We start from the raw sequence: 17,005 nt of genomic DNA, 5'->3' as shown, positions 1-17,005 counted from the left end.
TGATATGTTTTTATGTCTTTTTCATATGTTTGTATACTTTCCCATGCATGTCCCACCTCTACATTCCTTCCACAACTCTTAGCTTAGTGTCTGATTGCTCAGGAGTGTATAAATGGTTGCCTATATGTGCATTGCATGTGTTCTAACTCTCAGATCTCGAATATATGTTTGATTAACCCTCCAGAACACTGATCTTCTCATATGTCCCCTATCCCTATGAAATCAAACTATCGGCCTCCTGGAGCTATGAGACTGTGTTAAAATGTCATCTAGAGTGTGTATAGCATAATATAAGTATATAGTCCCATGTACAGTGTATGATGATACATAAAATCATTAAAAATGCTAATTATATTGTTTTAATAGAACTAATTGCCTAATGGTAGCTGGTAGCAAATAAAAGTGGTCAAGTATGTTCTATTAGGTATATAATGGCTAATATACATGATTTATATGAGCCTACTACACAGGAGGGAGCAGGGGGAGGCTTGGGGAGGCTGGGAAACATTGATATTATGAGACTACCTAATTGAGTAATGTTTTGGGCGGTAGTACTCAGCCACTACCGCTTTGGGGCAATCTGAAAAGAAAAAAGAGAACTCAGTGGTTTCCCAATTGGGTAATCCTTGTAAAACACGGACGGTTCAGTTCTGGTCACACATGGTTTCTTTCAGTCCTTGTAATTCCATCAGCAGTTATCCCTACACGACACCACCACCAACCCCCCACGCCTCCTCGCTAAACTCACACCACTCACAAGCCTCACGTGCCATGTTACAAGACACCCGCAAGCCTCCCACACTCCTCGCAAGGACAGTTGTTGCCCTTCTGCAACTACCGTCTCTTTCTAGCAAGGGAGTAGCAGGATAATGAATTCCAACACCAACCTACCTTTGTACTTGTTTGTTCACTTTCGGGTCTCATATTTGACTTTTTGTCTATCTTTTTGTTCTTCGTATGTTTGAACATGATGTATTAAGAGGATATCTTTCTATAGTATAAATGAACATATTTTGATGAGCATGAAGAATACTCGCCTGTGAAGAAGTGGCTGCAGGAGGTGATGTAATTTTTACACCAAATCTAGGGGGAGAATTACTGCATTTGGTCACTGCGGTCTGGCAAACAATGTGTCGTCCTAGGCCCATGTCTGATGCTGTATGGCCCTCCAGTCCCTCTTTTCACTACAATACATTGCATAATAAGGTGTCACACAGCACCTGCCAGTGGCCACTGGATGGCTTCTCCGACCCCGACTTTGAGCTTAGCTCTGATTCCGAGCCTACCCCTGAGGATGGAACCACTCTCACATGTTACAATCCAGAGCCTGCACTGCCGAAATTCTTTATGTGCTGGATCATGACTCGGAGGTGGATATGACAATAGAGGATGACTGCCAATTTGAATCAGTGTTCAAGTCGAAAGAGCTGCCCTATGATAATATCAGTATCAACTTACTGACATGGACATGCAAGTTGATGGCACAAATGCCTCACCACTGGCAGACGAAATCAGGGACACAGACCCTGAGATCCATTGGCAGGATGGCAAGAGACAGGGTTACTGCATCTTGTGTAGTGAGTGGGTTGGTCTCAAACAGAGCAAATCATCTCTGTACCAGTTCTACAGGCATAGTGCATCTGCTTCCTGTCAAAGAATGGCACAGAAGAAGGAGAGGGAAAAGACTAGAAAGGAAGAGGCTCACCTTCGAGAACAGTACTTCACCACCAGAACATCCCCGCAATTCTGCGCTGCATCAATATCGACCACTGAGACAGATATAACCTCCTGCTTCTCATTGTCTGTGACGACACACCAGTCATCACCCTCTGCATCTCATCTACCATTCCCTTGAGTCTATTCAACACTCCCTCGCCACCCCCTGAATGGACATCCGACCATCACGAGTCCATCACGTTTGAGAGTCCTGAGCCCCGCCTCATCTCTGAGTCCTCCAAAATGCCCGTAATGACGGAACAACCCAGTGTATGCAATGGCCATCATCCTCAATGGCCTGTTGGTACTGTGTTTGAAAACCTATCCCTGGACTCAGCATGAATATGGAGGCAAAGAGTTTAGGTTACAATTTTTGTGCTGTTGAAAAAAATGGGAAGACTTTCCGCCATCCGTTCACATAAGTGTTCAGGGTTCGCAGGAGAGGGGGAAGATGCTTGTTGCACATGTCGTAGTGCACAGACAACAAAGGCCCATCTTATGATTGAGGAACGTGCTCATGTTGCATTGCCACATACACCATATTGTTCTTGACACATCAGCAACTTTGTGAGCTGTTACGAGCTACAAACAACAATTAAACAAGTAATAAACTGAAGGTAAATACCACCCAGCTGAGCTGTTGCCGTATTTCCTTCATATTCTAACACTGGAGCTCCATCAGATCTTGAACCTTTCGCGCAAATTGAGCACCATGATTTGACATCTTGGAGATTCAAAGAGATTTATTATGGCCATTGCTTCATCCGACTACCAAAGGTTAGGTCAGCTTGTCGGTGTTGCACTTCACCAATGATCAAGCTGGCAAGCAATAGTGAGGATGATTCAGGAGGCAGCAAAGAAAGTGAAACAAACACACTGCTATTCGCAAAAGGATTTTGATATTGTTTGCCTGATTGATATCATTGGTGGACCCAAACTTGGGTATGCAATGAGTCATGCTCTAGGCCTCCCCTCTGTCATGGCTGCTATGTGTCATTTTGAGTGTAGAAAACTGATGCCCAGTGTTGGACCCGTCAAGGACACAGAAATCAATCACAACATCTCAGAGTTCTTTGGGAAGCTTTCCCCCCGCCCCAGGCATGGTCACAATCTCCAATTGGATGAACTTGCCATCAATGAGGGGGCATACTACAATAAATCTTGCAATGCCATTGGGGGACTTTGCCATGATCATTCAGAGCTGCTTGACCTGAAAATTGTCGACCACAACTCTGTCCTCCATGCCTCAGAAGCCATCCACGGCAAACATTGTGTTTGCCACTATGGAAGGAAGCAACTGTAGCTGCCATTGTAGCATTTCCAAAGGACCATTATGGTCCCCTTCCCATTCTAGTGTCTCCAACGCGCAAGGCAGCTAATTTCATTCAGCGGATGTTGGATTGCTGGTGTCATCATGCTGCTGGAGAGGCTTGTTTTAGTCCTATCCGGTGCTTCTCCACAGACGGAGATGCAATGTGGAGATTAGCGTGCTACTCGCTTTTCATGAAAAGGGACCTCGACCCCTCGAGTGAAATATATGAGAGCCTTTCCCAGCTGTCAGGGTTGAATTTGAGGGTTGGTGATCACGACGTCATGATGGATTTTGATCCCAAGCACCTGATTAAATGTATGTCATATTAACCTAAGCATTCTGCATCAGTGACTAACATGCTTCCTGTTCTAGGTCATGCTACACTATTGCAGTCCCCTCAAGGGATCTTGGTTTTTGACATACTCATCACATGTGAGATTCTGGCTCAGCATTTCTTGTGCCTGGGGCATCTATCCACGAAGGAGATTAATGATCTCCTTGCTCAGGGTGATGGACAAAATGTTCCCCATGCCATGAAGCTTCTCTGCAGTGTCGCTATGCTTCAGGCACTCAACTCCACGTCCTCACAGTATAATCCCACGAACCAGAAAATTCATGCTGCACTTCGAGTTCTTGCTGTCCTTTGTGAATCCCTTGTCGAGCCATTCTTTAATTGCGAGATGTCTCTGAAGCAACAACTCAAGTGTCTCACAACATATGCACACCTTAGCTTTCTTCTCTATCGGAATAACGGCACCTCATTCATGTCTAATCAACTCTATGGCGACACTCAGGCCACTGTCAAGAATGTCATGTTTCTTGTCGTGAAGGTGCAGATCCTCGATGACACCCAGCCATTTTACCTCATTCAAGATGGTGATGACAGGCTTGAGGGAAGCTTTGGCCATGTACGAACCGATGACCACGATCCAAATATGGGCATTCAGGGGCTGTATGAGAAGCTAGGATCTGCAGCTGACAACTCTGACATCTTCGAGCATCATGCAGATTGGGACAGAGGTAATTGGAGACTTGGTAATGGAAAACTAGGTGCTGACCACATGAATCCTGCATCGTGGAAGGGTGATGTGGTTTCTGGAGGTGTCTCTCTGCAGATGGAGTGGATTCGAGGCACTGGTGCTGTCACGGTGGTCCTTGAAAGCCTTGGTCGAGACGTGCCAGACTGGACAAAGCTATTCTACAGTGGAACTGTTGATCTGATGAAGCCGATGGGAGATGGGAAGTATCCTGGAGTGTCGCAGGATCCTGACCACACTACTGTCAATGTGCCAATCACAGAACAATGTCTTGCAGCTACTGCAGGTGATGTTGCTGAAGCTTGGTCAATTGATGGTTTGGACACGGACACCCAACATGAAACACTCAACGCCGATGAGACAGATGGGTTGGTTTTCGCAACGGACACCTTAACCGCTGGTGATCATCCAATAGATGTACCTGCAATAACCCTGCGAGATCTCATTCCTGAGCCTAATGAACAAGAGAATGAGCAGCATGATTGGCTTCTCTTTGAAGGGAAGAAGGTTCACAAAGCTTCTGTCATACGGTGCCTCTTTTCATCCAATAAGGCAAAGAAGTCCAGAGAATGCCTCCTTCGTGTCCATGGATATACACGCAAGTTCTCCCCCAAAAGCAGCCTTAACTGCGATGATCTCATGGGGGATCACTTTCTTGTTGGTGACCTCGCAGCTATCATCATCCGCTGTGACCAGGTAGTATCTCTTGCTATCATGCAGGTTGCCTCAATTGAGCAGGACTTGCAGAGAGTAACTGCCATCAAAGAGGAGAGTCTTCACTTGTCGACAACTAGTACCTGTTATGGCTGTGCTTATCTTGCTTCTTTTTCCCTTGATACACGCTTACTACGCATGTCTCTTATCATGCTATATTTAGTTCGGTATTACTCAGACGCCTCATTGCTTACGCATGTGCTTACTGATACATACCTATTATTACGTCAGACCCTGTACCCTCTGTACTATATAAACCCTGGCTAGGTGACGCTGATTCTTCAGCTTAACCTACACTGGTTTTCCTCTGAACATCTGACTTGATTCTAAGTTACCTCTTCGGTACTTAGCCTTGACTTTACTTTGGGCGTTCTTAAGACTTTTGTCTTGAACGTATCGACAGACCTTTGGTCTTATTGATTATTGTTTGCCTGTGTTATACTTTGGCGTAACAAAGGTTAAGCTCTATCACAAGACGACGCTACCTTAGTAGTCGTCACAACACATCGTGGCTTATCGCGACCAACGACAGTACTCCTCGGAGTCAGAACACGAAGACAAACATTTCTCTGAACCAGGTTCTCCTATCCAAACGGATAAGAACGAATACTTTGAAGGATATGGACCTGATCAACCAGGACCATCAGAACCACTACCACCTAGACCTCAGACTCCGCCACCCTCATCTGAACCCAGTACACCACCTAAGAAGAAAATGGGTGAACTCAATTTGAACAGACCACCTAACTTCGACGGATCACAGAAAACGGCCAAGGCCTGGTGGACAACTGTCTCCACTTATATCACTGTGAACAAAGACGTATACGACAACCATGAAAAATGCATCACATTCGCAACGTCATTTATGACTAAGGGACACGCCCAACAATGGGCCACTGGATGGATCAATAGGAAGCACGATACCGCTACCCCAATGGGGAAATGGGAAGACTTCATTGCCGAATTCAAGGCAGTGTTCTACCCTAAGAACGACACGCTTACCGCTGTCAACGTAATGATGAAAGCAAAACAAACCTCCACCATCTCGGCATACATCACTTACTTTAAACGAATTTCGGCAGAAGCCCGATGCACGGATGCAGACGTCGAAACGACATGTTTCAGACAAGGACTTAGAAAGGAAGTCCAAGAAGCAATTCTCATGAGAGAAAAGATGCCCAACAATATCAAGGATTGGATTGATGCCGCCAGAGAATACGAATCCAGAAGACTTCTCATGAACTCTGGAGGAGGCTTTACGAAGAAGAATGATCCATACGCGATGGATATAGACAAGATCGACATCGACGAAGAAGAAGAAATGACTACAGTTCGCAACGCGCGACTTTCTAGATCAGAACAAGACAGACGTCGCAAATTAGGACTCTGCTTCAAGTGTGGGAAGAAAGGGCTTATGAAAGATTGCCCTAACCACAGAGAGTCCGCTCCTGGTTGGCAGAAACCGGCCGGACGACCAGTCCGTGAGACTAAGATCGAGCAAGACAATCAAGACACAGAGTATCAAGAATTCCTCGCTTGGAAAGCTTGGAAAGTGTCGAAAGTACCTTCTTCTTCTAAGAAGGATTTCTAAATGGGGAGACCGGACCGGCGTCGGAAACCCCTAGTACATCTATCGGACTCATTGTATCTTCTGTAGGAGATTTGAATTCTATGCGCATTCCTATTTCGATCGAATCCTGCAAGTCCGATAAAACCGCTGAAGCAGCTGCCCTAATTGACTCAGGCGCTGCTGGAACATTCATTGGCTGGAAATACGTACGAAAGAACAATTTCTCAACTCACAACCTCTCTTCACAAATTGAAGTCTGCAACGTGGATGGAATGAAGAACAAAGCAGGAACTATTAATAAGGCCTGCAATCTATTCTTCTCAGCAGGAGGCCGAACTATGTTCGCTACCTTCCTAATCACCTCCCTTGGAGGCGAAGACATCATCCTCGGACTTCCTTGGCTCAAAAATGAAAATCCAACAATAGACTGGGCTAAAAGCGAAATCTCGCTAGAAGAAGACCCAATCATGATTCAAACCCTTATCTCCGACAGAAACAAGCATGCTTCTATGCAGCCAAGAATAGAAGAAATCGAAGACGAAGACGCATACATATCCTCAGAAGATATCCCCGAGGGACAACCAGAACTTCTACCCAAAGAAGAAGAAGAAGATCAAGAAGAAATAATAGAAGAACTACAAGATGACGAAATTCTTATCGCTTATGTTAAAGGAGAAGCATTCATGGGAATGTATGAGAAAATCAATTTCGACTCGCCACTCACACAAGAACACATCCACACTACTTTCTCCTTCCTATCCCGAACAAACAGAATCTCCAAAGTCCCCAACTCCGCTCGATTCATGTTTGCTCCTCTTCCCGTACGAAAGGCTGCCAATGTCGCTCAACAACTAGCACAAGAAGCGTACGCTAAAGAAAAGCCAAAGACATTCGAAGAGCTTGTACCTGAAGTCTTTCATATGTACAAAGATGTCTTCAACAAAGCAGCCATGGATACACTACCCCCATCTCGACCCTTTGACCACAAAATAAAACTGAAACCGGACTTCGAACCGCGCTCTTGCAAAATCTACCCATTATCTGCACCAGAAGAAAAGGCAATGAACGAATTTGTAGATGAACATCTGGCTAAAGGGACTATCGTACCATCTCAATCCCCACAAGCATCTCCTTTCTTCTTTGTGGGAAAGAAAGACGGATCCCTCCGCCCTTGCCAAGACTACAGAAAACTCAACGATGCAACTGTAAAAGATGCGTATCCACTTCCTCGTATTCCCGACCTTATTGACAAGTTAAAAGGCGCAACAATCTTCACCAAAATGGATGTCCATGCAGGATATAACAACGTCAGAATTCATGGTCCAGATAGATGGAAAGCAGCATTTAAAACGTCACGAGGACTCTTCGAACCAACAGTCATGTTCTTCGGTCTATGCAACGCCCCCGCTACATTCCAGGCAATGATGAATGACATCTTCTCTGACATGATAGACGAAGGTTGGATGGTCATCTATATGGATGATATCTTAATCTTTTCCAAAGACCTCGAATCCCATCATCAACGAACAATGCGAGTGCTACAACGACTCTGTGATCACCAACTTGCTCTTAAACCCGAAAAATGTGTCTTTGACACCACCGAAGTCAAATACCTAGGTCTCCTCATCCGTCCTGGTCAAATTTGCATGGACAAGGTCAAGTTGGATGGAGTAGTCAAGTGGGAACAACCCACAACCGTCAAACATGTTCGATCATTTTTGGGATTCGCCAACTTCTACCACCGATTTATCGCTGACTATTCAACTATCGCGCGACCACTCATTGACCTTACTAAGAAAGATGCTATCTTTGATTGGTCATCAGCTTGCGATAAGGCGTTTACCGACCTGAAGAATTGTTTCCTCTCGGCTCCCATACTCTCCATCCCTGACAAAGACGCACTGTTCGCAATCGCCGTCGACGCATCTCTCTATGCTACCGGCGGCGTTCTCCTTCAAAAAGACTCTAATGGTGACTGGCACCCTTGTTCTTACCTCTCGCAAACTTTCTACCCGGCAGAACGAAACTATCAAATCTTTGACCGGGAACTGTTGGCTATCATACGAGCGTTGGAAGCCTGGCGTCATTACCTCGAAGGATCCCCTTTCCCAGTTCTTGTCATGACCGACCACAAGAACTTGACTTACTTCCGCCAAGCCCAACAACTCAATCGATGACAAGCTCGTTGGCTCCTATTTCTCTCGTGTTTTGATCTACAACTCCAACACGTACCCGGCAAAGACCTTTCTGTTCCAGATTCCTTATCCCGTAGACCTGATCATATTCCCATTGACGCGAAGGACAATTCCGATGTCACTGTCCTCCCCGATGGACTATTCATTAATCTTATTGACACCTCCATGCAGGAGAAAATCCGCATTTCATCCTCGGTGGACCCTGTAGTTCAACAAACCATCGATGCCCTTTCTAATCCCACCCTACCCCCTCCCTATGAAATCAGCGCTCTCTGATTGGACATTTTCCGATACTATTCTTACCTTCAAAGGTCGGAACTACGTTCCCCCAGGGCCTCTACGAAGGGAATTAATCTCCTTGCATCACGATTCCCCTACCGCCGGTCACCCTGGTCGTTTTAAGACTCAAGAAATCCTCTCTCGTGACTACTGGTGGCCAGGTCTTCCCACCTTTGTTCGCAAATATGTCGAAGGTTGTGCTGTTTGCCAACAGAATAAGGTCAACACTCATCCCATGAAGCCACCGCTTTGTCCTATTCCCGCCCCCACTTCATCCCGCCCCTTTGCCCAATGCTCGGTTGACCTTATCGTCGACCTTCCTCCATCGAATGGTTTCGATTCTATCATGGTCGTGGTAGACCATGGGCTTACGAAGGGGGTGGTACTCACGCCTTGCAACAAGATGATCAATGCAGAAGGAGTCGCCGACGTATTCTTCAACCACGTCTACACACGCTTTGGACTCTACGACAAGATTATCTCAGACAGAGGACCTCAGTTTGCAGCCAAATTCGTGCAAGAACTAGGACGGCTCCTTGGATATAAAATCGCACTCTCTACCGCATTCCACCCACAAACAGATGGAGAAACTGAACGAGTAAACCAAGAGTTAGAAGTATATCTTCGTATCTTCTGTGCGAATGATCAGACTTCATGGTCAGAGAAACTTCCCATGGCAGAGTTCGTACACAACTCCTGACATCATTCCGCACGAAACGCTTCTCCTTTCTATCTCATGATGGGATATCACCCTCAAGCACTACCATTGGCTACCGAGAAATCGGATTTCCCAGCCGTCGAAGCAAGAATATCAGAACTCCAGCAAGCCCGAGAAGAAGCTTTATCTTCACATGAACTCGCTAGAAAAAACCATGAGACAAAGAATCACCTGATCATTCACACCCTTTAAGAAAGGCGACAAGGTTTGGCTAGAAGCAAAGAACCTTCATCTCAATTACCCCAATAGGAAATTAGCACCCAAGAGAGAAGGACCCTTCACTATCTCGGAAGTACTCGGACCAGTCACATATCGCCTAAAACTCCCGAGCCAATGGCGTGTTCATCCGGTATTCCACGCAGCACTTCTTACGCCTTATCGTGAGAACAAAGAACACGGTCCTAATTCCCCGTCACCACCTCCTGACCTAATTGATGGAGAAGAAGAACACGAGGTAGAAGCAATCCTCGGACATAAGGGAACTCTCTCACGACGACGCTTCCTTGTCAAATGGAAAGGTTACCCATCGGCCGATAATGAATGGTTGTCGGAGTCTGATTTAGCCAACTCCGCTGAAATCTTGAACAGATATAGGAGGCACATCGACTAATTCCCCTCTCAACTCGAACCATCATCACTAAACCATTCAGACCATGCCCTCTACTGGTGGATGCAACTACATCTCTTCCAGCGACGAAGACATAAATCTTGTCATCATGCACAACAGTGCCCCGAATGTTCCCATTCCTAACCTCAGATTTCCCGTCTTCTCCCCACGTCCTCACTATATGACTATCAGTCAAAGGAACTCTCCTGAACCCCCTCGTCCGACTTCTCCCATACCGCCATCGGGACAATCATCCCCGTATCAAATATTTAACGAACCAGTTATTCCCACGTTTATCGATACCCCTGCCAGCCCCATCGCTATCCGTAACCGTGAGCGTATTGCGGCTCGTCGACGAGCAGCTCCTTGGAGAGTAGCGACTGACCCCTACTTGTCCGATCTTGAAGATTGTAGACTTCGTCGTAGAATCATGTTGTCATCCAAACTCTTCAAGAACCCCATCAAAGACGCTATCGACACTGATCCCGCTCTCAACGCCCTTTACGACCTCTACCGACTCGGAGATCGTCTCGAGAATACCTTGGAAAGGCATAATGCCGAGTACAGAGAAGACGAGCTCTTCTCTCTCGACTATAGCATCCGAGACATCAAAGAGAAGCTTCAACAATTGACGTTGATTCTTATGAAGGAAAGAGGTTTCTTCGAAGCCTTAGACGGACTTGGGGGAACTGAGGACGAATGGCATCATGGTCTTGAGTGAAAGTCTGGGACTTTCCACATAAGAAGGGGGTGATGTTACGGCTGTGCTTATCTTGCTTCTTTTCCCTTGATACACGCTTACTATGCATGTCTCTTATCATGCTATATTTAGTTCGGTATTACTCAGACGCCTCATTGCTTACGCATGTGCTTACTGATACATACCTATTATTACGTCAGACCCTGTACCCTCTGTACTATATAAACCCTGGCTAGGTGACGCTGATTCTTCAGCTTAACCTACGCTGGTTTTCCTCTGAACATCTGACTTGATTCTAAGTTACCTCTTCGGTACTTAGCCTTGACTTTACTTTGGGCGTTCTTAAGACTTTTGTCTTGAACGTATCGACAGACCTTTGGTCTTATTGATTATTGTTTGCCTGCGTTATACTTCGGTGTAACAGTACCTTTGTTTCTGGTCAAATCCTTGAAATGTGCCCTGCAGCAATGCACAACAACGCTGGTGATCCTTTACCTGACAATGTCCAACAATACCTCCTCTGGACTGGATCCTATTGCAGATTTTCACCCTGGAGAGGTGGCAAAACTCCAAAAGGCAAGACATCAAGAAACACATTGGTCATTCGAATTCCTGGACATATGGTACACCCACTCAACCTCCGCATTGAGCCCATTGAATATATCCCCGCACCTCAATGGCCCCCTTTGCAACAGCATGAAACATGGGCTGTATCTCAAGCGGCACTTGCAGAGGCTGTAGACGCCCTTTGGGAAGTAACAGAAATGAACCAGGCGTCTGGTTCAATTCCAAAATGTAGCCTTGCATCAGATGGGTTTCCCTACAAACAGAGTGATGGTATATTCATCGTGCTGCGTCATGGATTTTGCTCACATTCTACTACCTACAATACAGGAAACATTGTATTTGTTGCACAGACAGCTTCAGTGCCTTCGCAGAACACGACCCAAAAAAGCAACACCATTGCCGATGACTGTGTTGTGTGTGCTGTATGTGAGAAGCGAGTTAAGCACAAAGCACTTCGCAGTCATATGGGTGGACATATCCTTTGTGTGCAATTGGGTGCACAAGACAACAATGTAAGGACACCTATATGTCGGCTTTTTTTTCTTTGGCTGTGCACTTGCTAATGTGATAGTAAATCAGGTCTCTATGATTGACCCATGTGGATTTTGCGGACAGTCAGGCCATCCAGTGAAACTCGTCAAGCAAAAAAGAACATTTCAGCCACAATCCTCATGTCCCCAGGCAATAGCATTCAGTCTCAGGGCAGTCACAAACAGCTCAAAGGCATCCCCATCCACAAATGCACCAATTCGCTGTCAACTATGCTCAGTGTCATCAGGTGATCGCACCATCTTCTGGAAATACAATGTCCATCAACACATCACCAGTTCTCATGACACTTCATATGAATCCCTTCCGGCTGGCTTCGCAAAGGAAATTGAAATCTTGCAACTTGAAAAGGAACACCTTGGGATACCACCGGATTTGATTGACAACAGTGTTCAGGATGACTTGAATGCAACTGCTGTGGCTAGTACTAGTCAAAACTCATTAATGAAGCGCAGGCGGCAAACACTTCAAGGCAACACCGGTTCCAAGCGCTCAAAGAAGGTTTAAATTTTAAATTTGATTCACGCTGTGGGTACAACAAGTGCAGCAGCGGGAAATCGATCTACTACAAAGTTGGGTCTTTGCTGCCTGCTGCCTCGCTTGGGAACAAGCACGTTCGACCCTAAAGGGATTGCTACTGGGGAGTACTGGTCTCTGTCTAAACGACCCTAATCAACCCTACTGCAGGTAGGATGAGGATCCACAAAAATGCAGAACAAGCGGAACAAGCGGAACTCAAGCGGAACAAGCGGAACAAGCGGAACTCAAGCGGAACAAGCGGAACAAGCGGAACTCAAGCGGAACAAGCGGAACAAGCGGAACTCAAGCGGAACAAGTGGAACTCAAGCGGAATGAAGCGGAATGAAGCGGGACTCAAACAGATAAATTGCAGAACGTACGGATTCATCAGAACTTGCTGATCAAGTCAACGGAAGTATATCACAAGGTTAGATTGATAGTGAGCATAAGTTAAAGCGGTCCTCTAGTAAGGTGAAGGAAAAGTGGGAAGGTAAAAGATGGGATTCAATGATAAACACACAAGCCCTGAGTACCACTACTTATAGGGAACATCATTTTCAAGGAACACTGAGGTACAGGTAGTAAACTTCTCAGGAAGCGGAAGTGAAGGCAGGCAGTGCACATGGGCGCAATAATCTGGAATAGGGGTCCGTGCCATAAGGGCATGTGTCAGTGTGATCCGGATAACATTAGAAGCAACGGGAAGAGAGATACAGCGTACCAATGGACCTGGAAGGATGGGGACAGGACATGCGAAGGTTGTCCAACGATGTGCAGGAATATCAGATAGTGCGGGCGGGTTCCGAAGGATGTGCGGGAATGTGGAACCCATCAAACGATGCACGGGAAATGCAGAACATGTGGAACATGTGGAACTGATGTGAGACGATGTGGAAAGGATGGGGTTTTATGCCTACAGTGGGGGAATTCCCCACAACGCACATACAGTACATCGAAGCTACTCCTACTATTACCTTACTAGACCTATCATAATAGTTCTATGTAACTGCGCAATACACAATTTAATGTCACAAGTTGCTTTGCCTCGAAGCTGTGTTCTGAAGCCATTACTTACTTACAATTCAATATGTAGTGCGTGGACTTAGCAAAAATTTTGCTGGTCGAGTATGGTACAGTATGGTATAGTATTTGACTCATTTTCGGGGTCCTGGTCACTCAACTTTTGTGGGTCAGTGTTCAAAACTTTATGTCTGCTACCCCCTTGCTTTCTAGCATCTCTTTTATAAATTCATCACTGTGCGCCCCTCAGATTCTGGCATTTGACTCAGTCGGTCCATTCGTGTTTCAGTGTATTCTAATTGTACAGTAGCTATGAGTACTGCTGGCCCCTCAGTGTCATAAATCCGCAAATCCGATCCCCTCAGCCTCATCATAATTCAGCCCACCTTCAAGTTCTTCACCGTCTTTCACCCCAAGAGCATCGTCATCTAATAGTCCATCATTGTCCTCATCTTCCACGAGGACCTGATCTAGGCTGGTGTACCCAAATTCATCCATCTCATCTGCGATACCATTGTCGATGAGATATTCTGTGGTGAGTGCATCTCAAGTCTCATTTCCTTCGTCATCCTCAGCATCTTCAAGTTCATGACCCTCCCCATCACCGTCTTCATCACCACTGCCACTATCCTCGTCCTCATCTTTGTCATCACTGCCCTCCATGGCATCTTCTTCCTTGGAGTCTTCTTCCTCAGTGTCTTCCTCTTCAGTGTCTTCCTCCTCGGTGTCTTCCTCATCCTCACCATCATCTGTCATCTCCTCATCAGAATCTCGACTTTCGTGCTCTTTCTCCATCGTAAATGGGAGTTGGTCAAGTGTGTTGTGGTCATTGAGCAAGCATCATGTGGCTTCATGGATAGGTTTGTGGCCAACACCGCCGCCATGGTATCGCATAAATGTGTCTCGGTCAATGAACCTACATGGGTAAGTACATTATTATGCTATTTATCATGGAAACTCACATATTGACATAAAAATAATTCCAGTCATAAGCTCCGTCCTCCATCTGACGACCAACAGAAGTTGATGGGATCAGCTGAGAGCAGTTATATGCAAAGGCTGGGATTAAATGGACACCACAGATCACATGTATCGGATCTATGAATCCAAATGCAGATGGATCGTTGCCATTCAGGAATCCAACACGAGGGAGCCGCTTTGCAGCCCAGCCAGAGGGATAGGTCATGTTGTGCCCGAGCCAGCAGACCCAGAGCAGGTCTATGCGCTGCAGCACAGAGCTTCAGGACTCTGGGCCTGTGTGTCAAACCATGACATGGAAAATTCCAATTATTTGTGCATACCAATATGGATGTGGGTTCTCATCCTCATCCTCATGAGCAAGAACCATCACATCTGCTCGTGTGTGTGGATTGAGTGAATCTTGAGCTCGGCGAAGGTCATATGTGGTATAGTTGACATGGAGAACTTTGTGTCGATAGATTCAATTGTTAATGATATGAACTGAATTACACTGTGCTGGTGTAAATTCTGTTTCATCACCTTCATATTGGGTATCAAGCAAGCATCCTAGGATGTGCACTTTGAGTCGTGGGAGGAAATCCTTCGAGGCCATATAAGCAATCATTGCACGCTTATAATTGAGATGAATTCTCACCCGAACAGCAATATCATCACTGTGTCTACCAAGCCAAGCCAAGATATCCCAGTAATACTTCTTCGAGGTTGAAATTTGATAGTGAGATTCAGGTGAGGAGTAAGGAAGGGGTTCTTGATCGACGAAATGAAGAGAGGGGTGCTGTTCAGTCTCGTCAGCTGGTGGGTTGTTCTGAGCTGTTTGAACTGCCTCCATGTGCTCGTGTTTTTGTCTTAGCTTACGGAGTATCCGTTCTCGTCATTGATTTTAGTGATACCTCATGTGAATCGATTTTTGTTTGTATGTGCATAAAACCGTTTGACACAACAATGCTCTAACTCACCCTGTCGAGTAATTAGTCAGAGTTCTTTGCATGTGATGCAAAGAGCCTACTTACAACTTGAGTCGAGTAGTTGTCTGTCGTCCCATACAGCCAAATTGATTTCACATAATCACCGAGTGCATGAAGCTTATATGTGATAGTGCTGCCGGAGTCCGGTTCAGAACTTTGGTTCGAACGTGAACCCTTCTGAACTGGACTGTCTGTTCGGTCCAAGGTTCAACCTACTGTAAGGACTGAACCTATTATTAGGTTCAGTGTTCAGCTGATGCCTCAGATTTGCGAACCTGTCTGGACCCATCTGAACATGTTCGAACTGTCCTTGTTTCTGTCTATGAACCGCTTGAGGTCCTCAGGCTTATTTCTATCCATCTATACTAATATTTTCTCTGATCACCTGGCAAAAAACTCATATGGCCTGTTAGGTACCATGCCAGCTCAAGAAGTGGAGGGGTCGGGGCTTGGCTTCAGCTCTTGTGCTGTGCCGTAGCCGAGTATGTGCCCTGAATTTGGAAGTGGGTCCGACCTTGTCTGATGGTTAGGACCCAAGTAGACTTGCTTAAGGTCCACTTTGGGGTCGGAGGTAAGTGGGGTAAGTGCTACCTAGCGGCGGGCCGACTAGGGGGACAGAGTGGAGTGAGAAGGTGGAGGATAGTGTGGAGGGTGGATCGGAGCAGGGGGAATACCTTGATAAGGGCGGAAGAAGTAAGGAGAAGACTTAGAGCGAGGCTCTAAGTTGGAGTGGAGAGTCGGACGGTTGACAACAAGATGAAACTTGTTTGTCCAGAGAGGCAAGGTCCTACTGGGAATTCTCACAAGTAGAAACTGCAAGAAGACAAGTAATATTAAGACTGGCCCAAAAATATTCAAGTACAGAATCATGTCTATATACTTTCTAAGTATGAGGCAGTGATCAGGATAAACTATGTGTAAAGCTATGTACCAAGGATATAATTTGTAAGTACTTACACAGGCAAAGACATAAGTCGGAGTGGATATCAATATGTACGTGTCGGATCAGTGATCGAGCAGTAAGAGGAATTACCAGTGATCTGGAAGTAAGGGTCTATGTACGAAGGGGAAAGTATATATCTAAAAGGGGAAAGAGGTTCCAGTTGAATGGAGACATTATAGAAGGAGGCCGGTCAGGAGGTCAAGCAGAAGCATAGGAGCGGAATGTGGACTGTGATTGGACGAGCAGAGGATGGATGGAGTGGAGGTGGTTGGAAAGCAGAGAGGATATAATATTGGAGCAGTCGGATCAGGTATATGATAGGCCATTGTCAGTCCTGGGAACATTGATCTCCAGAATGGCTCTTACTTCACAACCAAAACACTGAATGTATTTCTATTAGTGATGTCTGACTTCCTCAGTGATCTACTCAACATTTCAGTAAGCCAATGTTAATTGTTATTAGGATTATAATTTAATTTTTATGTTCAGAACATATTTTTGGGATGCTCGTTCAGCATTCCAACTTGTTGATAAGGGACCATTCTGTTGCCTTCTTCAATACCTCTGGCCCTCACTTTCAGAGAGGGATATTCCTCATCGCACGAAAACTTGC

The 17,005-nt window shown here is 45.7% G+C and overlaps 1 protein-coding gene across 1 annotated transcript; it reads left to right on the top strand.

Moving 5' to 3' along the window:
• Positions 1 to 2,464: 2,464 nt before the first annotated feature.
• On the top strand, positions 2,465 to 5,069 carry EDB91DRAFT_1089761 (uncharacterized protein; the record flags this gene model as incomplete). The annotated part of the gene is made up of 7 exons (XM_041316598.1): positions 2,465 to 2,493; positions 2,536 to 2,658; positions 2,725 to 2,987; positions 3,071 to 3,343; positions 3,401 to 4,761; positions 4,786 to 4,858; positions 5,011 to 5,069. The coding sequence occupies 7 exons, from the start codon at positions 2,465 to 2,467 to the stop codon at positions 5,067 to 5,069; spliced, it is 2,181 nt and encodes a 726-aa protein (XP_041168529.1).
• Positions 5,070 to 17,005: the final 11,936 nt, after the last annotated feature.

The sequence above is a fragment of the Suillus paluster genome (genome assembly GCF_016628075.1).
Source record: "Suillus paluster strain FC165 chromosome Unknown EDB91scaffold_415, whole genome shotgun sequence".
NCBI classification, from domain to species: domain Eukaryota; kingdom Fungi; phylum Basidiomycota; class Agaricomycetes; order Boletales; family Suillaceae; genus Suillus; species Suillus paluster.
This window is presented reverse-complemented; position numbering and strand designations above follow the sequence as displayed.